This window comes from Schistocerca nitens, chromosome 4 (assembly GCF_023898315.1).
Source record: "Schistocerca nitens isolate TAMUIC-IGC-003100 chromosome 4, iqSchNite1.1, whole genome shotgun sequence".
Classification (NCBI taxonomy): Eukaryota; Metazoa; Arthropoda; class Insecta; order Orthoptera; family Acrididae; genus Schistocerca; species Schistocerca nitens.
Window position 1 is genome coordinate 775,838,202 of NC_064617.1, and position 26,757 is coordinate 775,864,958.

At 43.6% G+C, this 26,757-nt stretch overlaps 1 protein-coding gene across 1 annotated transcript in view; it reads right to left on the minus strand.

The window, feature by feature from the left end:
* LOC126253126 (rho GTPase-activating protein 6) overlaps nucleotides 1–26,757 on the minus strand; it is a 1,197,809-nt gene that overhangs the window by 932,294 nt on the left and 238,758 nt on the right. Inside the window, exon 2 of the mRNA XM_049954255.1 lies at nucleotides 19,951–20,031. Coding sequence (XP_049810212.1) covers nucleotides 19,951–20,031 — 81 coding nt within the window. The remainder of the gene's footprint in view (nucleotides 1–19,950; nucleotides 20,032–26,757) is intronic.

The following is a 26,757-nucleotide window of genomic DNA, read 5'->3' on the forward strand; positions in this document are numbered from 1 at the left end:
ACCCAGCAGTCAAGCGACAACTTGTCTATAATGATGAATGATTGCAATCCTCACAAAGCCAACTCTGAATTGCGACAAATTTATGTTAATATCCAACACACCCTACAACATAATGGAACAGCTTCTGGAAGGCTTCCTTGAAAAAATGTTTAGGAATCATTACATACGAAATAATCCTGATTTCTTGTACAACACTTCGTCATACTTCCAAGCCTCTTCTGCAGATAAGTCAGGTACAGGTTGAAACGCCATATTAAACTACATTAGGGATGCCTTAAAACTATTTCAAGATTACGTGATAGGAAAAACGGCCAAATTTCACCGTTCTAAACAAGATTATAGGACATTTGTAAAGACTGCGAGAACTCAACATCAACTTCTGTAGGCTGTGACATACTGACCGTTCGATCGACAATCGCATTCCACAGCAGAAAATGTTCAACGACAGCCACAACGATAACCCAAAATAGTGCAACACATTGGTGTGCAAAACGTAAGGACGAAAGTAACTTTCGCATAATGGATCACTGCGAAGTAACATACCTCGATGAAGCCAGGATCATACCTAGAACGAAATGCTGCAATATAGTATAGTATCGTGTCGTATCGAAGGCAGCTGAAACAAATACGAAATGAGACGAACAGAAATAATACCCTCATTCAAAGACAATAATTACACTTAACTAACTGTGGTTTATCACGGTTCCCTGGACAATACAAAAGACAGGACGGCTCTTCATAGGGTGTGTGGTCACAACTAACGGAAACGTATGCTCTACAACGTGCTCACCACAAGGTTGGTAAGGAGTTACAATTATATATAATACCTTCAGCTGCTGACGGGCGTTGATATATATCACCGCGGGCAGGTGAAAATGTGTGCCCCGCCCGGGACTCGAACACGTAACCTCCTGCTTACATGGCAGACGCTCTGTTCACCTGAGCTATCGAGGGCACAGATGATAATGCGACTGCAGCGACTATCTCGCGCACGTCTCCCGCGAGACCCACATTCTCACCTTATATGTCCACACACTACATTCGTAGTGACCCTACCCAGCATACTCATTACTCGTGGAAGATATTCTCACCAAGTCCCGTAAGAGTTCGGGTAATACGTGTGTATCCGCACATAAGAAGGTCACAGCCGGTATTGCCAGAATTATACACTTATTGGATATGGTGTCTGTCCTTTCGGACATGTACGAAAGAACAGACACCATATCCATATAAGGTTGGTAAGGAATTCTCGTGAGAAGGCGTTACATTCCTCCACCAGCGCTGTTGACAACTGCTGGATGGTCGTCGGTGCACGTGGACGTCGCTGCAGTAATACTCCACAACGCATCCCACAGGTACTCGATGGGATTTCAGCCGGGGGAACGGATAGGCCAGTCCATTCGCAGAATATAGTGTCCTTCTATAGTCTCCTACCAAGAGCTCCTCTATCTGCATTGCTCGATGCAGTTGCCCACTTTCACCCGCAAAAATGAAGGCACGACCGAATGCACCCCTGAAAAGGTGAAGGAGTAGAGTGTCACAATAACGCTGACCGTTGAGTCTCCCAGGTTCAAATATCTAGAGGTCAGCACTCCCATGCAACATTTATTCCACTCCATACCATAACACATGTACCAACAAAACAATCATCCTCGACAATGTTCCTCAGTGCATTACTTGTCCCCTTCTCTCACCATACGGGGTTATGTCCACAATCACTATTCGACTAAATCTGCTCTCCTCCCAGAAGATCAAACTACCCCTCAACTCGTTAGTCCATTCCCTAACTTCTTGGCACCATCGAAAACGGTACAATCAATTTGCGCGTCTCAACGGAACGCAACGTACTGGCCGCTGGGCAAAGAGACCAGCCGCCGTGTCACTCTGGAAAGTAAGATTTCGTGCCTTGCACTCCCGTTAAATGTGGTTGCAACTGCGTCCTTGATTGACGTGGGTCCATGCTTGCCTGTATCACAATGTAACAGTCATCTTCTGCTGTAGGTGATCGTGGTGGATCACCTCGTCTCCTTTGCATCTGTGGTTCGTGATGCTCCCCATGCATTTAAAACAATGCTGTGAGTAATACCGAACTCCTGGGCTACACTCGCCACATATCGTCCTCCTTCCGGTTTTTCCGATGATTCTTTCCCTTGTGAAGTCATCCAAATGCTGTCGCCTGGCCAAGTCGTAATGAACAACTGTTCGCTGTTGACACATAGTGTCTTGTCCCCTCCCTTAACTATCTCGTTTTGCGGGGCCAGCCACTTTTGTCGCTATAGTCACGCTAACGTCATGCCCTTTGGCGTCTAACTTTCTGTGCACGCCTGGGAGACCTCTGGCAACATGCTCCCGCACTTTCATTCATTTCCGCCAATTAGTCAATATGTTACGTTACTTTATCTAGCTCGTTATGAAGTTTTGCAGAGCAGTGTATTGTTGTTACTACTAAATGACAAACACAGATCCTTCACCGCCGCACGTAGGCGTATCAAGTTGAGAAATTTATGTCACATGCAGAAGTACCTTGAAGTTGTAAAACATTTAAGCTTCTAAGTCAAAAAATCAAAACATACAGCCATTTATTTCACTGTCACATGTTTTGACTTATCAAAACCTATAGGGTACTTCCCGTTAACTTAGAATCATGAAATTTGACAAGAAACAAGATTTCACTGTATAAGTACAGGAGTAAATACAAAAATTGTTAATCTGTAATTATGTCACACGAAAAATTTTTTGTCATCCTCAAAAGTCTTGGAATTATCGGGACCAATATCTTGGCACTATGGATTTCGAGAATGCAAAAATACTCGTAGTTGAGATTCTCGATTCCCCAGGTGGATGAACTCATAACTAAGTTTGTATGGAACCTTCGGTAAGCGAGCCCTGCTCGCGTTTATCTGGACTTTTTTTTTTTTACATTGTAAACTTAAACCATGTTTAAAAAATTGGCCAGGTGCGAGTGGGTCTTGCACTCAGGGTTGCGTACAAACTCAGTACCTATACAGACAATTCGTTCATGCCGCGAACCGAGGATCTCGACGATTTTTGTCTGTTACCGATAAAGATACTGGGAAGATATCGGTCTCAGAAATTCCAAGATTTTCGAGACTGTTTTAAGTTTGAAGTCGAATAACACATGACAAAAAATGTTTTTTGTGTAACACAATGACAAGTTAAGAACTTTCGGATTTTTTTTCGTTCTTTTGTACTAAGAAACATTGCTTGTTCCAAGTTTCATGATTCCAGATCAACGGGCAGTACCTATAGGTTTTGGGGTAACAGAGTTTGCGAGTATCAACACATGTGAGGTAAATGTCTGTATATTTTGATTGCTTTGACTTAACGCTTAAATGTTTTCAAACGTGAAGGCACAGTAGACTTTTGTATTTGATATAAATTTCAACTTGATACGTCTTCTCGTTCCTGAGGAAGAGGGTTTTTAACAGTCGGACAGACAGGCAGACATCAAAGCGATCCCATAAGGTTTCTCTTTTTACCGAGCAGCGAGCTGCACGTGCCGCCACGTGCGATGCGGTATTCGAGCGAAGGGAGGGGGGATGCACATAACTATGCTTACCGTAATAGGTAGACATAATTGCACGTACAATAGTTCACTTGCTTACTCACCATCAGTCATTCTGACAAAACTACAGGCAAGCGAGCGCAACTGCAGGTAATAGTTATTCTCAAATAAATCTTCCCAGCATTCACATTAAAAGATTTACGGAAGTCATGAAAAACTCTACATCTGAATATCTGAATGACTAGACAGGGATTTGAATCTCTATGCTCCTGACTGCGAACCCTATATATATATATATATATATATATATATATATATATATATATATATATATATATATAGAGAGAGAGAGAGAGAGAGAGAGAGAGAGAGAGAGAGAGAGAGAGTCCTATTTTTTTGTAAGTACATAGACCTGTTATAGACCTGTTTATTTCTACAATGGTTTACATCAGTTTACAGCTTGAACATTTAGCTATTTTTCGGCATAATCATCATTTCTGTCGATCCATTTTTGTAGATTCTGTGGCAATTTTTGTATGCCCATGTCATACCAGCTCACCGCCATGCTGTTCAGGAAGTTATAAACCTCTTCTTTCACGTCGTCGTCGGAGCTGAATCGCTGGGACCACAATTAACGCTGATGGGTACTGTGAGACTCTGAAAAAGCTCAAACGGGCAATTCAGAAACGGAGAAGAGGAATGATGAGCAAGGGCGTACACATTCTCCGTGACAACGCTCGCCCACACATCGCTCAGCAAACCGTTGCTCTCCTGCAACAGTTTCAGTGGAACATAATCACCTACCAACCCTATAGTCCTGACTTGGCGTCCAGTGGCTATCACCTGTTCCCTAGGTTAAAACAACATTTGGCCGGAAAGCGATTCACCTCCCACGATGTGAAAGAAAAGGTTCATAACTTTCTGAACAGCATGGCGGCGAGCTGGTACGACATGCGCATACAAAAACTGCCAGAGGGTCTACAAAAATGCATCGACAGAAATGGTGATTATGTCGAAAAATAGCTAAATGTTCAAGCTGTAAACTTATGTAAACCGTTGTAGAAATAAACAGGCCTATGTACTTACAAAAAAATAGGAGACCTTACTTTTGGGATTACCCTCGTATATATGGCGCGCCTCAATTTGACAAAGGAAAGAGTCCACATGTTTCTTCAGGTATGATACATCTATCTGAAGTCACTTTCTGGTAGTTACATCCCATAAAGCTCCGAAACTCTGGGGATATTGCATGATACAAGTTCCGGCAGCTGCGGCCAAGCGGTTCTAGGCGCCACAGTCCGGAACCGCGCGACCGCTACGGTCGCAGGTTCGAATGCTGCCTCGGGCATGGATGTGTGTGATGTCCTTATGTTAGTTGGGTTTAAGTAGTTCTAAGTTCTAGGGGAATGATGACCTCATATGTTAAGTCGTATAGAACTCAGAGCCATTTGAACCATGATACAAGTCACCTGCTGTTCCAAATAGTCTCTGACATTTTGTGTGCGATTACGACCGGCTGATTTAGCGCCAGTGGAGGTGCGACAAGGTGCCTGAGCGTTGCTCAAAGCAGAACGTAAGCGAGCAGCCCTGTGGCCACGGCCGTTGTCATCTTGGGTGTGCCCACAGCACACTCATCATAAAGATGCAGAAGAAACGGCAACACTTCGTCGTCAACCGACACCGATTGTCACTGATAACGCGTAACATTCGTCTTCGGTGGCTATCGTTAAGTCTCTCTTTGAGCACATTATTCTATCGTGTTACGTGGCGGCGAGTGGTGCGCTGTTCCTTGAAAACATATAAGGAGAGTCTACGTTGATACGCCAACAAATCGGGGAATTTCACTCAGGGTGTCGTCAAGGCCAAGTCCTTTCTGCTAGTTTGTCACGTCTCCACGTCGACTCATATTTTGCTCACATCTGTCATAATATTGACTTAGAGCATGGCAGAGTATTATAACAACTCACTTTTCAACATTATATTAATAAATTAAATAAACAGTTAACATCACTAATTCATTGAAAGAGGTAACACATTATTTCTTAGACGATGGCTGCCGGCAGTATGCAGTATGGCACGCATCTCTTCAGGTCTCCTACTACGTGACTGAGGGGGTCTAGCCAGTAGAAGAGCTTACATAGCTAGACTTATCTGTATGAGCTAATACAATGTGAGTTGTATGCGTGAGTAACGTGAAACAGAGTATAAAAGTGCTTTAGATTATTAAAAAGCTGTCAACAATAATTAAAAACTGTTTAAAAATTAGTTATTACGAGATTAAATAGCGTCGACACATATCCAGCCCACGGCGTGTAATCAGTTGAGTTAATTTCCAAGTTAGTCCGGTGTATAGAAGTCTGTCATCTATTCAGCGACTGGTCGTAGCGGACGCCATTTCAATACCTGCTGAGCCATATTGCATTGTTCGGCGACGGCAGCTTCACCGATGACTTGGGGTATTCTAGGCAGACCAGCAACTACTTGTGAACGAGTTCGGCATCGGTTGCTAGGCGACTTCCGTTACGTTAGGTTGCAGAGCATCGCTGGGCAACGACAGCATGTACCATGTTAAAGAGCGGGAAAATAATATACAAAGTGGTGGAAAACGTTAGAAGTATACGATAATTGCGCAATGTAATGGACAAAATGACACATATTACTAATACTGTACTAACAATAATAACAATTATTATTATTACTAATATTACTATGAAGGTAAAACATGGGAACAGTCACGCGTTTCGAAAACCAAGCAGCTGTCATTAGTACATAATAACATGAAACAGTAGAGTAGGAGTCTCAAAGGAGGTCGTCGAAAATTGAGTAAAAAGCTGCCCTGCTACACCCATCTTACTCGCTAAATTAATTTCAGACTCTTTTCTAGAAGTGCTGTAAATTTCAAGCTCATTCAGAGCATTAATCTGACTTTTCCAGAATGATGGAGGATATGCAGATTGTCATTTATACTAAATATAAACGATTTTTGGACGTTACGGGATGATTAACAAAAGGAGATTTTATAGCTTTCGTGCCTTCCGTATGTCCTTTAAATAGTATTGTGAGTTTTCTGCTAGTTTGTCCAACATATCTTTTGGGGCAATCAGAACAACTGATCTTGTAGAAGGCTGAAGTTGCGAACTTACCAGGATCTTTTTTGTTTATGTTGTGTCTTAATTTGTTCTTCAGTCGATTATCAGAGTTGAAAACTATTTTAATGTCAGTATTTTTAAAACATTTGGCTATTTTTGAGACCTTAACTCTATAAATCATGGTAACAAATATTGTTTTCTTATTTATTTTGTATAATCTGTTGATTAAGTTACTGTCACAGTCATTGGTGAAAGCAGTTTGTTTTAATATTGAAATTTCTTTAGTAGTATTGGCTCAAGGGGAATTTGCATAGCCTACGCAACATGAACTTGTAGAAAGTATGTATTTGATAATATGAGTGACAGAAAGATGCATTAATGAGACTACTTGTGGCTGAAGACTTTCGAATAATTAGTCCTGTTGTTAATTCCATGGATGTTCTACTTTAAATTGTATTTAAGGGAGCATAAGGATTATTTTGCTGGCAAATTTGCTAACGGGTTCTTGATTTCCTTGGAATAAAATAATACCATCTACTTATCTTTTGTAATAAATGATGTTTGTTGTTGTCTTCAGTCCTGAGACTGGTTTGATGCAGCTCTCCATGCTACTCTATCCTGTGCAAGCTTCTTCATCTCCCAGTACCTACTGCAACCTACATCCTTCTGAATCTGCTTAGTGTATTCATCTCTTGGTCTCCCTCTACGATTTTTACCCTCCACGCTGCCCTCCAATGCTAAATTTGTGATCCCTTGATGCCTCAAAACATGTCCTACCAACCGATCCCTTCTTCTAGTCAAGTTGTGCCACAAACTTCTCTTCTCCCCAATCCTATTCAGTACCTCCTCATTAGTTATATGATCTACCCACCTTATCTTCAGCATTCTTCTGTAGCACCACATTTCGAAAGCTTCTATTCTCTTCTTGTCCAAACTAGTTATCGTCCATGTCTCACTTCCATACATGGCTACACTCCATACAAATACTTTCAGAAACGTCTTCCTGACACCTAAATCTATACTCGATGTTAACAAATTTCTCTTCTTCAGAAACGCTTTCCTTGCCATTGCCAGTCTACATTTTATATCCTCTCTACTTCGACCATCATCGGTTATTTTACTCCCTAAATAGCAAAACTCCTTTACTACTTTAAGTGTCTCATTTCCTAATCTAATTCCCTCGGCATCACCTGACTTAATTCGACCACATTCCATTATCCTTGTTTTGCTTTTGTTGATGTTCATCTTATATCTTCCTTTCAAGACACTGTCCATTCCGTTCAACTGCTCTTCCAAGTCCTTTGCTGTCTCTGCTGTAATAAATGATACGAGCAGCAAAATCATTATTTGGATGCAGAAATTTGCTCTCTGTATGTCTGTCAAAACCAATGCAAGCCAGTCTTGCACTTATAAATCTTACTATTAAATTCGAATAAAATAAAATATATAATAAATTCAAGGAAATAGAGCAATTCAATTGTTTCGCTCTCAGTTTACTGTAAGGCAATAAATTATTTTTATTTCCTGGCATCCATTGACAGGTATATTAGTGTAAAGAATCATATATCGAAAGAAGCTAACCTGACGTTATCTGGGATTGATACCAATATGTCTTTAACTCTCTCAATAAATGAAACAAAATTTTTCACTTTAAACGTGGTTTACAAAATATAAACTCTTTTTAGAATCCGGTTCAAGTCGCTGTTAATATCGTAGTGGGGCGCTCTTCTTTTATCAGAAATGGGTGTGTCTGGTGAGCTTATATTATCCTTATTACATGTCAACTTTGACCGTAAACCAGCAAGTACAATACATATTATACCTCATGATACTTCTTTCTTAACAGATGTGTATGTAATCGGGTGTGCGTTTAATTCCAGAACGAGATAACTAGTAAAAGAGACTCAGAAACGGCTGACAGGCAAAAATTCTTTTAGCTGTGTTAAGTACTGCAATATTTCGTGCGTCACACTGAAATATTTCGCTTCAGATATAAATGAAATCGCTGGTTAAATTTGTTGGCAGTAGTTTTGTACTCACGAAATGTAATTATATCTCCTGCCGAGATTAGCTTCCTTTGATGTATATTCGTTTCCTCTCCTGTGATAATTTGACTTGATGAAATGCTGGGTGGGCATGTGGTAAATGATTAGAGATTCATTCTAATTCCGACATATAATTAGTTCATTTAGAATGTCGCTTGTAACATTAGAACGCCCTGATTCCCTTATTAAGCGTTTAGCAGGGTTTGCCTGCGGATGATGCTTCAATATTAAGTTTGTTTTACGCAGTTCTCTGTCAGATACAAGTCGCCGAGGTTTGCCGACCTCTGGAAAATAATCCTTTCCTAATATTTTATTAGAGTTGTATTAGTAGCTGCTTTCATTTGGCACAATTTACGCATTTGGATCAGACGTCCAGGATAACACAAATACCTGTCACTCCCTCGGACTAAGTAGAGATAACTGTATGCCTAGCGCTACATAATCCCACAAATTCAGTAATTTATAGGATACATCGTCAAACTAAGTTTCTGTATTCTATTCTTAGTCTGCTGATAGATTTTGCGAGTTCGGAACTCCTTGTGTATTAATCAATTCACTCCCTTGAAACAGAATTTCAAACGTGACCGATTCATTTTTAAAGCAAAACTGACCATATACTATCTGGATTTATTGTTACCTGGATTTACCACACCAACTTGTCTGTGTATTCCTTCTGAGGACAAACCCTCCACCCAGGCAGTCCCTTTATATTTTTGTGAAACAGGGCCTCCTTGGATTCATTTAACTGTTTGATTACCCCACACGTCGAACAGTTATTACGTTTCTTTTCACTATGCTTTTATTAACGTTTTGATTTCTTCTCATATTCTAGAGTACTAGCTACTAAAGCCATAAACTACTAGAGATAGATAAAATCTAGATACGCAACTAAGGGGAGAATATATCCCTGGAATTACTGACAGTAAGGACTTCCCAATATATTTAATACTTCATATGTTATTATAGAATAAACCTGAATAGATATCGTAATTCTATGAATATTTGATAGCAACGATACAAAAATAGATAAAAGACTCGTCAAGGTGTCACTTGATAGGAAATGTAAAGAGTTACCAGACTATGTAACCATTTGTCATTAGTGAGACCACCTAATTCATAGTGATCTAAAGCAACTGGCGATGATCACTATGAATTAGGTGCTCTCATTAATTACTTATATACAACTTAAAAACAAACAAACACGCAATAAGCATGCAACAGGGTAAGATTAAGTAAATAACATCTTGAAATTGTGGTATTACAATAGATAACGTTTGATTAATAAACTTTTCAAAATTAAGAGTCTATTTAATATAATAACTGGCACGTTGAATACTTATCATAACCGTACGAGGATCAGAAATACCATACGTTACAGTTTCATATTAGACAGAAACTTTTACCTCTGTCGCTTGTTTCATCACCAAATACAATTAATTTATATAACTTTATCTGCGGTACATTAGTACTAGGATTGGGATTCAAACTTGATTTTAAAAGGACACAGAATACGACGCATATTTTAAGATGCGGAAGAGCAAAACAGTAGCTGTTAGGCATTTTAGACTAATTTTCTGTTATTCGTGGGTCTTGTACAGAAGGTCTGCTGTGAGACGAGACTACAAAAACACCGCCGAGCAAGCAGGTAAGGAAATCGAAATGGTTTCCACCGAAGTTGTTGCAGGGACTTGAATATGGGATACAACAAAATTTCATACAATTTTAGTGAACATGCAATGGTTCTGAACTTTGAATGGTTTCAGCCGTGGTAAAAGGACTATTCTCTATCAGAATGCCACGTGTTTAGTAGCGATTTAGTGTAATTTTCTTTGCTCGCCATTATGGCCAAAATTCGCACATCCAGACGCCTCACCGCATTTCCTTGCATGCTCACAGACAAGAATGTCGCTAAGAAAGTTTCTTCCCGTACATTTTTCTAATTACGTTTACTTGATTTAACACTTAGTGGACAAAAAGTTTGTTCGGTGGGTAGTGTTACGTTAAAATACCCGAGTTCGATAGTTCTCTTCCGGGTCTAGGTGTATTGTTTTTAATTTTCTGATACTGATCTGACCAATAATGCTGTAGTACACTATTCCTTAAACGATACATACCCCATAACTACAAGTTTGTAACGTTGAACGTAATTATTGGCCAGACATGCTAGAAATTTATAAAGAGTAAAAATTAATTAAAAATACACTGACGGAAAACATAGCAACACCAAGAAGGAGGTGTGGGACATAAACGAAACTTAGTAGGCTTATTTCTACATCCGAAAGATGATGTATACTGAAATATCGCACTGGTCGCACAAGATGGAAGTAAGGTCTGCTTCAATATACGCTGCAACGGTCTTGAGCGTTAGTTGCCTTTGAGATTCTACGTGGTGAGTTGATGTTAAACAAGAATGCCTTTAAGGAGACAAAGATGTCATTATTAACACCTCACTGAGTTTAAACAAGGTCGTGTAATAGGGCTACGAGAAGCTGGAAGTTTCTTCTGCGATATTTCCGAAAGACTTGACAGGAATGTAACCACTGTATTTTAATTGCTGGCAGCGGTGGTCACGAGAATGTACAGTATCAAGAAGACAGGGCTTCGAACGGCCACACAGCACTACCAACAGCGAAGATCATCGTGTTCTCCGTATGGTTCTCGCGCACTGTACTGCATCTGGAGCTGCAATCTGAGCAACAGTTGGCACCACAGTGACACAACGAACTGTTACAAAACGGTTACTTCAAGGACATCTCCGAGCCCGACGCCCTGTAGTGTGCACTCCACTGACCCCAAACCACCGCCAACTGTGACTTAAATGGTATCAAGCGAGAGCTCACTAGAGGGCAGGGAGGAGGACTGCTGTGTTTTTTGAAGAAAACTGGTTCTGCCTCGGTGCCAGTGACGGCCGTGTGTTGGTTAGAAGAAAACCAGTTGAGGGCCTGCAACCAACTTGCCTGTGTGCTAGATACAGTGATCGTATAGCTTGAATTATAGTCTGGGGTAAGATTTCTTATGACAGCAGGAGCACTACCCCATGCACTCTGAATGTAAATTTATACGGATGTTTCGTCCCGTTGTACTGCCAATCATGAACAGCATACCAGGGGGTGTTTTCCAACAGGAGAACGCTCGAGCACATATCGCCGTTGTAACCCAGCACACTCTACAGAGTGTCGACATGTTGCCTTCGCCTGCTAGATCGCCCGATCTGTCTCCGATCGAACACATTTGAGACGTTATCGGACGACAACTCCAGCGTCATTCACAACAGCATTAACCGTCCCTGTATTGACCGACCAAGTGCAACACGGGTGGAACTCCATCCCACAAACTGACATCTGGAACCTGTATAACACAATGCGTGCACCTTTGCATGCTTGCAATCAACATTCTGTAGGTTACACTTGTTGTTAATGTACCAGTGTTCGAAAATGGCTCTGAGCACTATGGGACTCAACTGCTGTGGTCATTAGTCCCCTAGAACTTAGAACTACTTAAACCTAACTAACCTAAGGACATCACACACATCCATGCCCGAGGCAGGATTCAAACCTGCGACCGTAGCAGTCGCACGGTTCCGGACTGCGCGCCTAGAACCACGAGACCACCGCGGCCGGCTACCAGTGTTCACATTCACAATAGCTACTCACCCTTACAATAACGTGTGATCTTGCAATGTTGATCAAAATGTCCCCCGAAATTTCATTTCTCCACGTTACTTTTTGGTGTTGCCTTCTTTTTATCTCAGTGTATGCTATCAGCCAAAGGCCCTACCGGTGTGGTAAGACCGGTCCCCGTCAGATAACCCAAGTTAGGCGCTGTCGTATTTGGGTAGTACTTGGATGGATGACTGTCCGGGTCTGCCGAGAGCTGTTGGCAAGCGTAATGCACTTAGAGTTTGTGAAGGCAACTGAGGAGCTACTTGAATGAGAAGTAGTGGCTCCGGTAACACCGCTAGGTGTACTGTGCACTTGCCCCTCCAGATCCGCATGCAGTGTTTTCTGTCGGCAGACGATGACATGGCGGTCGGTTGGTACCGATGGGCCTTCCGAGGCCTTTTCGGACTTAACTCCTTGACATTTGATGGTTAGAGACACATCGTTGTTAGAGGTAGTCTGCGAAAACCAGTTGACAGATGTTGACAATTCATGAATCGTGTATACGACTGGAGTTAACCTCCTCAGCGTTAGATAAGGCCTGAAGATAGTGCACTGAAATACTGAAACTGGTGGCCATATAGTAAATGACATCGTAAGGACGGCTGTAGGTGTTCCATTTTATTACATATTTCAAATATCTATCCCAGCTGACAACTCTAATGCTGAAGTGGTGTGCAAGGCGATACAATATAAAACACGTTTACAGTCAAACATGAAATTCATTTTATAGCAAAAGTTTGCTATTAACTAGTTTATTTATTTGTGTTTTCTTCACTTGCCAGGCTCACCCTCCTGATGTTTCCCCTAACCGTTTTTATTCTCCTTGTATTACCTTCGTGGGGAAGAATAATATCATCTTTGCTAAGAAAAAATGGTTCAAATGGCTCTGAGCACTATGGGACTCAACTGCTGTGGTCATCAGTCCCCTAGAACTTAGAACTACTTAAACCTAACTAACCTAAGGACATCACACACATCCATGCCCGAGGCAGGATTCGAACCTGCGACCGTAGCAGTCGCACGGTTCCGGACTGCGCGCCTAGAACCGCGAGACCACCGCGGCCGGCCTTTGCTAAGATTTTACCAGCTGAAGAAACAGCGATGTGTTACTTCTAGAACGGTTAAATCTTTTGGAGTATAGCGCTCTGGTAAAATTACTCAGTATTTCCTTAGGTGTACCGAATGAGAAGTCACGGTGCTGAAAACAGTGAACTCGGATTAGGGAGGTGTGTGGTAAAAATCTCCATCAGACCATCCATCCTCTATTTGCCTATGATATCAATCACGACACGCACTGTAAGGGCAACAGATAACGCCTATTTACAAAAGTGTGTCAACGCTGGGGAAACTTTCCGATTCCGCGACTGTAGAATCACGTGGTTTTGAGGCGAATAACTCGTCGAAACATGTTCGGAGCACATTTTCATCCGGAATGGGAGTTTCTTGAATATTCCTCGATAGAGAACGGAAAAGGTGAAAATGTGAGGGTGCAAGATTAGGTGTATAAGATGGGTGCGGGATGACTTCCGAAACCAACTCTTGCGTCATCGTGGAGTGGCATCACTTAACGCTGTCTTCCTGGTCGTTGTCCTCGTATTGCGTCTACAAAACTTCTCGGTCGTTGACAATAAATGTGAGCAGTGATGGTTACATCTCGGGCAAGCAATTCGTAGTACACCATACCGCAGCTCTTCCACCACATGCATAACATTCTCTTTTGTGGATGCGGGCAGGTAACTGCACAAAGACACTATTTCGATCACCAGTAATGATACAGGATAGGAATGGTCGGTGTTGTTCACGAGCCTATTGATGACAAGCAAACAGAGATTCGCATATGGCCGTCCGCTGATTTTTGTGATTTTGGCTTAGAGCACGTGGTACCCACTCACCGGATTGTGGGACCTTCCCCATTACATGCAAATGTAGAACGATGGTGAAATGATCACAGTTCATCGCATTTGACAGTTCTCGAGAACAATGACGTGAATCATTGTGGATTAATGTGTTCCAACGATCTTCATCAAACCCCAAAGTTCTCGCTGAACGTCGAGACTCACTAACGTCAAAACGATCGTCCTTAATGTTAGAAAATCATCTTCTTGCCGTGGTCTGTCCAATGGCGTTATCCCCATAGGCGGCGCAAATGTTTTTGTCTGCCTCCGCTGCTGCCACCCCTCTATTGAACTAAACCAGAAGAATATGTCAGAAATGTTCCAGCTCCTCAACTTGGCACTCCATTTTCTAGGGCCCACAGCTCCACTCACCCTTTCCAAATTACAAAATGACAGTATGTAAACTCAAATGGCAACAGTGAACTACAAAAAAATGACAATCGATAAAAAAATAAACCCGTACCACCATAATACCAACATGTAAAACAAAAACGCTACGAACATATGCACCAAACTAATATATCTCATATCGTTCTTCGGTGCCCATTCGCGATAGCAGCAGGAAATGGGGGGGGGGGGGGGGGAGGGGGGGGCATTACAGTGGTAGGCAAAGTGTACCCTTCGACATACACAGTAAGGTGGCTTGCAGAATGTAGATGTAGATAATGGGGCCAGCTCTCCCCCCAGAAACCCGCGACTCAATTGAGACGACGCAAAAGAGGTTTCAACGAGAACCACGTCACGAGCAGTTTGGCGGTGCCCTAACGTGTGGCAATGAAGCCACGTGTAGTTGAGCTTGACCGCGGGCCATGAGAGCGACGGGCCGGCTGGCGCGCCGGAACCGGGGCAGAGCCACGGGCTGAGGCCGCGGCCTACTTCGCCAAAATATGGCGGCGCGCCCGCCAGCCTGAGTAAACATTGCCGCCGAAGCAAGACGAGCTGAACTCACCACTCCGAGACGCTACTCTGCAGGAAACCTTGCGATGCCTGGTGAAGGGTGCTTTATGTACCACTATCATTTCTCCGTTTCCTGTTCCAATTACGAACCGCATGTGGATTTCCTCAACACAGCAAACGAATGTTGCAAATAACAAACGAAACCTCACAGCGGTAATGACCAGGGCAGGACACTCAGACACTGGCGCGACAGGTACACGTACGAGGGGCCTTCCATAAGTAATGCAACACTTTTTTTTTAAGCAGACTGGTTTTGTTCATGTTTTCAGTATACCAAATTATTCTCCACTATTTTGGCAATAAAACCCTATTTTTCAACATAATCTCCGTTCAGTGTTATGGCCTTACGCCACCTTACTAGGAGGGTCTGAATGCCCACATGGTACCACTCCAATGGTCGACGTCGGAGCCAACATGTTGCTACACCAATAACGTCCCCACCACTCCCACACAATGCTTTCCGCGGAGTGCACATATGGTCCTTCACTTTTTTTTTATTGTCTTGTGTTAGGTGGCGAGAAACCCAGCGGGCATGCACCTTTGAGTATCCCAAGTGCTGGACGAGTCTGTCAGCACTACCAACAGACACGTCTAGTTGAGCAGCGAGGTGTCTGATTGTGATCCGTCGATCACCTCGCCGCGCGGAGTGGCCTTGCGGTTTGAGGCGCCATGTCACCGGAGGTTCGAGTCCTCCCTCGGGAATGGGACATAGTTACACTAGTGGCCATTAAAATTGCTACACCAAGAAAGAATGCAGATGATAAACGGGTATTCATTGGACAAATATATTATACTAGAACTGACATGTGATTACATTTTCACGCAATTTGGGTGCATATATCCTGAGAAATCAGTACCCAGAACAACCATCTCTGGCCTTAATAACGGCCTTGATACGGCTGGGCATCGAGTCAAACAGGGCTTGGATGTCGTGTACAGGTACACCTGCCCATGTAGCTTCAACGCGATACCACAGTTCATCAAGAGTAGTGACTGGCGTATTGTGACGAGCCAGTTGCTCGGCCGCCATTGACCAGACGTTTTCAATTGGTGAGAGATCTGGAGAATGTGCTGGCCAGGGCTGAAGTCGAACATTTTCTGTATCCAGAAAGGCCCGTACAGGACCTGCAACATGCGGTCGTGCACTATCCTGCTGAAATGTAGGGTTTCTCAGGGATCGAATGAAGGGTAGAGCCACGCGTCGTACACACATCTGAAATATAACGGCCACTGTTCAAAGTGCCGTCATTGCGAACAAGAGGTGACCGAGACGTGTAACCAATGGCACCCCATATCATCACGCCGGGTGATACGCCAGTATGGCGATGACGAATACACGCTTCCAATATGCGTTGACCGCGATGTCGCGAAACACGGATGCGACCATCATGATGCTGTAAACAGAACCTGGATTCATCCGAAAAAATGACGGTTTGCCATTCGTGCACCCAGGGTCGTCGTTGAGTACACCATCGCAGGCGCTCCTGTCTGTGATGTGCCTCGTGATGGCTGGGTGTTGTGTACTGTCCTTAGGTTAGTTAGGTTTAAGTAGTTCTAAGTTCTAGGGGACTTATGACCACAGCAGTTGAGTCCCATAGTGCTCAGAGCCATTTGAACCATTTTGTCTGTGATGCAGCGTCAAGGGTAACTGCAGCCATGGTCTCCGAGCTGATAGTCCATGCTGCTGCAAACGTCGTCGAACTGTTCGTGCAGATGGTTGTTGTCTTGCATACGTCCCCATCTGTTGACTCAGGGTTCGAGACGTGGCTGCACGATACGTTACAGCCATGCGGATAAGATGCCTGTCATCTCGACTGCTAGTGATACCAGGCCGTTGGGATCCAGCACGGCGTTCCGTATTACCCTCCTGAACCCACCGATTCCATATTCTGCTAACAGTCATTGGATCTCGACCAACGCGAGCAGCAACGTCGCAATACGATAAACCGCAATCGCGATAGGCAACAACCCGACCTTTATCAAAGTCGGAAACGTGATGGTACGCATTTCTCTCCTTACACGAGACATCACAAAAACGTTTCACCAGGCAACGCCGGTCAACTGCTGTTTGTGTATGAGAAATCGTTTGGAAACCTTCCTCATGTCAGCGCGTTGTAGGTGTCTTCTTCCTATCAGTTAAATTTGGCGTCTGTAGCACGTCATCTGCGTGGTGTAGCAATTTTAATGGTCAGTAGTGTAGTTAGCGTAAGTTAGTTTACGTTACTGTAAGTAGTGTGTAAGTCTATGGACCGATGACATCAGCAGTTTGTCCCTTAAGAATTCACACACATTTGAACATTTCGATCACCTCGAATGAAAGTGTGCACAAGCTCCAAAAATGCAGAAGTCACAGCTGAATGCATCCCGTCGGCACACGGGTAATCCGACAGGTTTGCACGCCCTTGTTGCGATGATGACAGGCGCCTTGCCCAACGACTCATCGTGCTTTTGTTCACTCCCGCGTCGCCGTAGACACTCTTAAAGCGCTTATGAGTACGTGCGATGCTCCGGTTTACCACCAAAAGCCTCATGACAGCTCTCTGCTTCGAAAGCATCTCCGTTGCAGACGACATTATAGTCGGAACGGCGTGAAACTATAGGCGCTAAAGCGGGAATATTCCACGATGTCTCACAACAAATTCCACATTTTTTCAATTGACGCTGGCCGAGAAAAAAAAAGTGACACATTAGATATTGTACACCACTCGTAAGTTCCGGCCACGCTTTCGACTCCAGTCCGCCACCAGCAGTGCAAGTTGGATCTTTGACAATGACAGCCATTCGTGCTGGCAAAATATCAGAAAAATCATTAAACAAACGTCGGCCGAAGAGCCCGAGACGAAAGCTAACAGGCAGTACGTCGGAATAAATATTGTTGGGATGACTCCGTGTGAGTTCGAAACTCCCTAATTTTACTTTCATGATCTTTTATCGAGTTATATGTAGCAAAAAGTAAAGTATTGGTTGACTCTTCTTGGATCGTACACTATCGCAGTATCAGCAGTAAGCCACGTCCTGATGCGTAATGTCACGCTTGTAGTTTCTGTCACTGCAGATGGCTCAGTATGTCAGTGACGCTGTCGCACTTTACTAAACGAACCTGTAACGACAATGTGTAAACATTCCCTGTGTATAATTCCCTAGCAGACTACACCTGTGTGTCGGACATGGCTCGAATCTGGCTCTAAACATCACTCACGACGCATCCTTACAGTTTTACTTCCGCCGATACCTTACACAAGTTTTCCTGCGTACCTTTCGGAACTCTCACTCCTGAAAGAAAGGACACAGCGCAGAAAATCCAGAGGGACTGTTCCCAGAACGAGTTTCCACTCTGCAGTACAGTGTGCACTGATCTGAAACTCCCTGTCAGAGGTTACAAGTTCGAGTCCTGACCCGGTACACCGGTTTACTCTAAAACGAAATGTCAAGTAGGTACACAGTCCGCTGCAGAGTGAAAATTCATTCTGGAATCGCTATGTATCATACTGAGATTTGAGTTATTGCTCAGATGAAACCTTCCGTTGCCTTCCTTAGCAGTAATACTAGCTGCCGATGCGTTTGTATATCTCTTTGTACATTATGTTCAGCCGGCCGAAGTGGCCGCGCGGTTCTGGCGCTGCAGTCTGGAACCGCGAGACCGCTACGGTCGCAGGTTCGAATCCTGCCTCGGGCATGGATGTGTGTGATGTCCTTAGGTTAGTTAGGTTTAACTAGTTCTAAGTTCTAGGGGACTAATGACCTCAGCAGTTGAGTCCCATAGTGCTCAGAGCCATTTGAACCATTATGTTCAATGGGTTTGTCATCTTTTACTGCTGACAAGCATGTCATTGTGAACATGTACGACTCGCGCTTGGGCTGTACATAGCTTCCCCCTTTCGTCATCCCCACCATCGTCACGACCAAGACATTAGTGGGAAGGGCTTTATGAACTTTGATGGGAACTCAATGTTTGCCTTGGAATTAATTGACTGCCACTCTACCTAGGTTTTAGAAAATTGCTGTGATACAATTAGTTTAAGATCTTCTTAACAGTTTCCGTTTCTCTCTGTGTAGAACACCAGTTTAATGTAAGGAAGTAATTCATGGGTGACATTAAACGTGACTAACTCCGAGATACGCGTTTTTATGCAACAGTGTAGTAAAATGCATGCAAAACAGTTGTACACAAATAACAAAGCGCAGGCTATGTGAACCTAAGTGAATGCAAACCAATGCATAAAATATCAAGAAATTAAACCGTGCAAACGATACAACTACGTTATCTTAAGGAATAAAACCATGACTTTCAGAATGTCTTAGATTAATTGCAGGTTGACTTTCTCGAAACATGTCCGCAATGAGAATTTCTGGTAGCTCTGAAGGTAGCTGATTTGGATAACGTAAATTTTTGAAATGTTAACACATTTTCTCTGGATTATTGTTTGATACGCTAGGTCCAGTAATAAATGAAGAAAGTCTTAGTTATTTTTTTCCAAAATAGCAGAGTTTAACCGACGTTATATTCCAAATATGAAACGTTACATTATTGTGACTTAATTGGTCAAGGAGTAACGGTATTTGAGAAAAAAATTTACTGCCTTTAACTGCTGCTGCAACAAAAAACTTAAACAACTAAGCAGAACAAAGTGTAACAACGACAAAAGAGCGACAAGGACATTGGAAACTTGTGTACGTTACGCCACAGGCTCACATCGACAGCAGACGAGTCACACACATTGGGTGGGCTACGCTGGCGGCTCGCTTGCAGCGCTCTGGCAGAGTGATGTCGCTTACCGAAGAGGCGTGACCGGGTCTCGATGAAGTGCAGCGCCGCGGGAACCCCCATCTGTAGACTCCAGTCGCTCTTAGTTTCTGCTGGAACATACACACACTGCATCAGAAACGGTCTCCTCATCAACAGTATTTACATACATAATATGAAACTCACAAACGTACAAAAATACAAAAGTGAACATGCACGAAGCTCTCAGTCTCGCTCAAGTGTCTAGATTCGTACTCTTCCTTTATGGTAAATACTAAAGATGACCTAAAGCCGAAAACTGATTCGAACATCACAATGTTCTTAACTGACAATGGCCCTGTTGAAAATGGTATACTTCCACCTGACTTCCTTTGAGAAACTTGGAATATCCCGCATACACGTATTTTTGGTAGAGAATCAGGAAGCGATGAGTGACAGAAAAGTTTGTAGGACGAGTTGAGGAGAGTAGTCTGAATATTTGGCACTAACTCAATTACTCGCTAACGGCCTTGCTGCAGTGGTAACACCAGTTCCCGTCAGATCACCGACGTCAAAACGCTGTCGGGCTTGGTGAGCACTCAGTGCGTGACAGTCCGGGACTGCCGACGACTCTTGGCAAGTGGGGTGCACTTAGCCCTTGTGAGGTAAATTGACTAACTACTTGGTTGCGCGGCTCCCGTCACGAAAACGGACAACGGCCGGGAGAGCAGTGTGCTGACCACATGCCCTCTAAATCTCCCTATAAAATGTTATTGAGCCATTAGCACCATTATCTATGTGCAGTTTTTAATTGGTGAAATTTTCGTAAAGACTTTGGGAGCTGCCTTATCAAATAGTCTCTACTTCAGGCGCTGATTTCGGTAGGCAATCGTTTCTGGCGACATTCATAGCATCATTAATTTCACTACGTCTCTTGTGTTTAGAGAAGTTTGTGCTGCTGTTTTATTTGTAATAGAAGAAGGTAACAACCGACATCACCAATTCTTCAAACAAAATGTGTCCCTCTTGTCCCTATACCATATAGTGATAACTATGTCCTGTGACCACCATTACCGGCATATTCAGTCTGCTTTTAGGAAACTATAACTCCCGCTTTTTATTTATTTTTTACTTCAATTTTTCCTTAAAAAAATCATCTCTCTCTCCATGTTAACCCATCAAGCAAAGCAAAGCCCCACTTTCTGCCTCTGATGGGCCAGTCGGAACTGACCGCCGTTTTATCCAGTGCCAATCACGTCATTGGATGCGGTTGGAGGGTCGTGTGGACAGCTCACCATACCTTTTTTTTTTTTTTTTTTCGAAGTATGGTGCAACCATACATTGTTCAACTTGCGTTGCCAGAGGTAAAGAGGGTTTGTTTGTGCTTGTTAAAAATGGTTGCCTTATATGTGAATCGTATCCAGATCTCACAAATCACAACAGATCACCAAGCTTCAAAGAGCACTTTTCTTTCTACCATTTTTTCCCAGCACTGTGCTTTTTTAAATTATTTATTCATTTTTATTTTTTGTTGTTGAACATGAGAGGAAAACATAAATTTTATTCCAAAGGAACAATTCACAAAATCAGCAGATAGTCAGAAAATGCAAATGAGGAAAATTGACCGTTCCTTGTTTAGCAGATAGAAGGAACGGATGATGGGATATGAGTACATGTAGGCGAGCCAACCGTGCCAGGCACGGCTGAGTTGGGAAGCACGCGAAACCCCACGGAAGTAATTGGCGAAATGACGCGGTAGCATGGACGTCGTTCAATCACCGCTTGCTCATTCTGTAGTAGGGTCCAAGATTCGAGCTGCGATTTGTCCCCGTCTCCACAAGCATGAGTCTTTGCTGCAGGGAAACACACGTCCTCCGGCAGAATGAAAGCATACTGTTCGATTACGGATGGAGGGGCGCGGAGGCAACAGGCGATCATTTGCGGCCGCTGTAACCAGACTTCATCAACACCGCCGCAGGTCAGGCGATGGTCGTCATCGTCCACCGTGTGACAGGCGGAGCGTAAAGGAATGTCCATCAAACCAATCGCATGTAAACGCTGTTTAGTGGCGAATTTCCACAGGCAGTGAAACCATGACGCTCAGACTAATATCAGGAGGTCCGGCTGATGAAGGTTGTGCGACACTGCTGTCCACTTCGTTAATCCATACTTGATCTCAACATTGTTGCAAGGTACGCCTCACAGTAAATGAACGTAAAAATCCGACGGGATTGGGAAGGGGGGGGGCGTGTGCACGGAAGCGTACATAACTAAGATCCACAAAAAAGACAGACAGTTGTGCGAATACAGGCGCAACTTGTGCTGCCGAAACCGGCGGAGAGACAAAGGCCGGCTTCTTAATGTCCGAGAGTTGTTGCGTGAGTGAGTTCCCTGTGTCCGTCCACTGTTTATTCATGATGTTCAGGTATAAGACCTTCACACGATATCGAGCGTTAGTGAGCCCAAGTCCTCCGGCTTTCTGCGGGAGGGTGAGTCTATCGTATTTGACAATGGATATGTACCAGCCATGCGGCCAGTAGGCTGCGACAAATCGCCGGCGGATGACCAATGTCAGTGCATTAGCTTGGGAATTACATCTACATCTACATCTACATTTATACTCCGCAAGCCACCCAACGGTGTGTGGCGGAGGGCACTTTACGTGCCACTGTCATTACCTCCCTTTCCTGTTCCAGTCGCGTATGGTTCGCGGGAAGAACGACTGTCTGAAAGGTTCCGTGCGCGCTCTAATCTCTCTAATTTTACATTCGTGATCTCCTCGGGAGGTATAAGTAGGGGGAAGCAATATATTCGATACCTCATCCAGAAACGCACCCTCTCGAAACCTGGCGAGCAAGCTACACCGCGATGCAGAGCGCCTCTCTTGCAGAGTCTGCCACTTGAGTTTATTAAACATCTCCGTAACACTATCACGGTTACCAAACAACCCTGTGACGAAACGCGCCGCTCTTCTTTGGATCTTCTCTATCTCCTCCGTCAACCCGATCTGGTACGGATCCCACACTGATGAGCAATACTCAAGTATAGGTCGAACGAGTGTTTTGTAAGCCACCTCCTTTGTTGATGGACTACATTTTCTAAGCACTCTCCCAATGAATCTCAACCTGGTAACCGCCTTACCAACAATTAATTTTATATGATCATTCCACTTCAAATCGTTCCGCACGCATACTCCCAGATATTTTACAGAAGTAACTGCTACCAGTGTTTGTTCCGCTATCATATAATCATACAATAAAGGATCCTTCTTTCTATGTATTCGCAATACATTACATTTGTCTATGTTAAGGGACAGTTGCCACTCCCTGCACCAAGTGCCTATCCGCTGCAGATCTTCCTGCATTTCGCTACAATTTTCTAATGCTGCAACTTCTCTGTATACTACAGCATCATCCGCGAAAAGCCGCATGGAACTTCCGACACTATCTACTAGGTCATTTATATATATTGTGAAAAGCAATGGTCCCATAACACTCCCCTGTGGCACGCCAGAGGTTACTTTAACGTCTGTAGACGTCTCTCCATTGATAACAACATGCTGTGTTCTGTTTGCTAAAAACTCTTCAATCCAGCCACACAGCTGGTCTGATATTCCGTAGGCTCTTACTTTGTTTATCAGGCGACAGTGCGGAACTGTATCGAACGCCTTCCGGAAGTCAAGAAAAATAGCATCTACCTGGGAGCCTGTATCTAATATTTTCTGGGTCTCATGAACAAATAACGCGAGTTGGGTCTCACACGATCGCTGTTTCCGGAATCCATGTTGATTCCTACATAGTAGATTCTGGGTTTTCAAAAACGACATGATACTCGAGCAAAAAACATGTTCTAAAATTCTACAACAGATCGACGTCAGAGATATAGGTCTATAGTTTTGCGCATCTGCTCGACGACCCTTCTTGAAGACTGGGACTACCTGTGCTCTTTTCCAATCATTTGGAACCCTCCGTTCCTCTAGAGACTTGCGGTACACGGCTGTTAGAAGGGGGGCAAGTTCTTTCGCGTACTCTGTGTAGAATCGAATTGGTATCCCGTCAGGTCCAGTGGACTTTCCTCTGTTCATTGATTCCAGTTGCTTTTCTATTCCTTGGACACTTATTGCGATGTCAGCTTATTTTTCGTTTGTGCGAGGATTTAGAGAAGGAACTGCAGTGCGGTCTTCCTCTGTGAAACAGCTTTGGAAAAAGGTGTTTAGTATTTCAGCTTTACGCGTGTCATCCTCTGTTTCAATGCCATCATCATCCCGAAGTGTCTGGATATGCTGTTTCGAGCCACTTACTGATTTAACGTAAGACCAGAACTTCCTAGGATTTTCTGTCAAGTCGGTACATAGAATTTTACTTTCGAATTCACTGAACGCTTCTCGCATAGCCCTCCTTACGCTAACTTTGACATCGTTTAGCTTCTGTTTGTCTGAGAGGTTTTGGCTGCGTTTAAACTTGGAGTGAAGCTCTCTTTGCTTTCGCAGTAGTTTCCTAACTTCGTTGTTGTACCACGGTGGGTTTTTCCCGTCCCTCACAGTTTTACTCGGCACGTGCCTGTCTAAAACGCATTTTACGATTGCCTTGAACTTTTTCCATAAACACTCAACATTGTCAGTGTCGGAACAGAAATTTTCGTTTTGATCTGTTAGGTAGTCTGAAATCTGCCTTCTATTACTCTTGCTAAACAGATAAACCTTCCTCCCTTTTTTTATATTCCTATTAACTTCCATATTCAGGGATGCTGCAACGGCCTTATGATCACTGATTCCCTGTTCTGCACTTACAGAGTCGAAAAGTTCGGCTCTGTTTGTTATCAGTAGGTTCAAGATGTTATCTCCACGAGTCGGTTCTCTGTTTAATTGCTCGAGGTAATTTTCGGATAGTGCACTCAGTATAATGTCACTCGATGCTCTGTCCCTACCACCGGTCCTAAACATCTGAGTGTCCCAGTCTATATCTGGTAAATTGAAATCTCCACCTAAGACTATAACATGCTGAGGAAATTTATGTGAAATGTATTCCAAATTTTCTCTCAGTTGTTCTGCCACTAACGCTGCTGAGTCGGGAGGTCGGTAAAAGGAGCCAATTATGAACCTAGCTCGGTTGTTGACTGTAACCTCCACCCATAATAATTCACAGGAACTATCCACTTCTACTTCACTACAGGATAAACTACTACTAACAGTGACGAACACTCCACCACCGGTTGCATGCGATCTATCCTTCCTAAACATCGTCTGTACCTTTGTAAAAATTTCGGCAGAATTTATCTCTGGCTTAAGCCAGCTTTCTGTACCTATAACGATTTCAGCTTCGGTGCTTTCTATCAGCGCTTGAAGTTCCGGTATTTTACCAACGCAGCTTCGACAATTGACAATTACAATACCGATTGATGCTTGGTCCCCGCATGTCCTGACTTTGCCCCGCACCCGTTGAGGCTGTTGCCCTTTCTGTACTTGCCCAAGGCCATCTAACCTAAAAAACCGCCCAGCCCACGCCACACAACCCCTGCTACCCGTGTAGCCGCTTGTTGCGTGTAGTGGACTCCTGACCTATCCAGCGGAACCCGAAACCCCACCACCCTATGGCGCAAGTCGAGGAATTACATGGACTTCAGATATTCCACACGTTGTAATGCATCAAGGCAACGGAGGCGATGTTGCTGAACGGTCGCCCGGGTGACTTGGGGTCCACGCTGAAGTTGACCGGTGTGGTGAGACCGGTGGTAGCCATAAAGACGACGCCAAGGTACCGGAAGCTCGGGTGTCCGGGCGTTGTCGCTTTCCTCGACTCTGGAGCCGTTACTTCTGACTCAAGAAGCTCCTCAATTTCTCATCTAGTTAAGAGAACTCTCACCGTGGAAAAAACCTTTGGTAGTACCGGGAATCGAACCTGGGTTCTTCAAATGGCATCCAGACAAGCTGACCACTAAGCTACAGACGCTGTCCATACTATGGACTCTGTTGCCTGAGTAGCATGACTTTCAAATTTTTCCTCCACAAATCTTCTTACATTACCTTTGGATAACGTGCTCAAGAAGATTTAATCGTCGAAAATTCTTGAGTTATGAGACATGATCGTTATATGCCAGTGAATCTTGTACTGTGGGGAAACCGGAAAAGAAGAAATTCGAAGCGTTTGAGATGTGGTGTGCCAGAAGGATGCTGAGAACTGAATGGACTAATAAGATGAATCATCAGGAGGTTCTCCGTAGAATCGATGAGGAAAGGAAGATATGGAAAGCCTAGGTATAAGAGTATAATGTCTTAACACGCAATAATTTCCACTAGAGTGGAAAAAGGAGGGTGAAGGAAGATGAGGAGGAGGAAGAGGAGCGAGAGGAAGAGCTGGAGGAGGAGGAGGAGGAGGAGGAGGAAGACAAAGGGAATGTATTAGAAGGCGATAGGCAGACATGTAAAAAGGAAATCTTGAGGAGATTGAGATTGGACTGAATTGAGTCAAATATTGACATTTGCACTAGTATCAGTTATCAGTTCTCAACTTGAACGTAAATGACGATAATGTTTGTACGAAACCAGGAACCCTAACATGACAATTACCTTCTTGGTACTTAACCTCGAAAGACGTTGTATATTGTTGCATTGTCAAGGAACAAAGGGTGCACGTGTTTAAAATTGAAATGCGATCATGTAATGCTGGTGACAAGGATGCGAACCCAGCACCTAATCGGATTGTTGAATAAGTACGTAAAATCAGAACGTAGATATCGCAGTTTGTCACCAGTAGTGAGGTTGGAACCTTAAATGACGACTGAAGTTGTATTGCCTGACTGGGATTCGAACCCAGTGCCTACCGCCGTCGTTGTCTAACCAGGCACAGACGAGAAATGTCCAA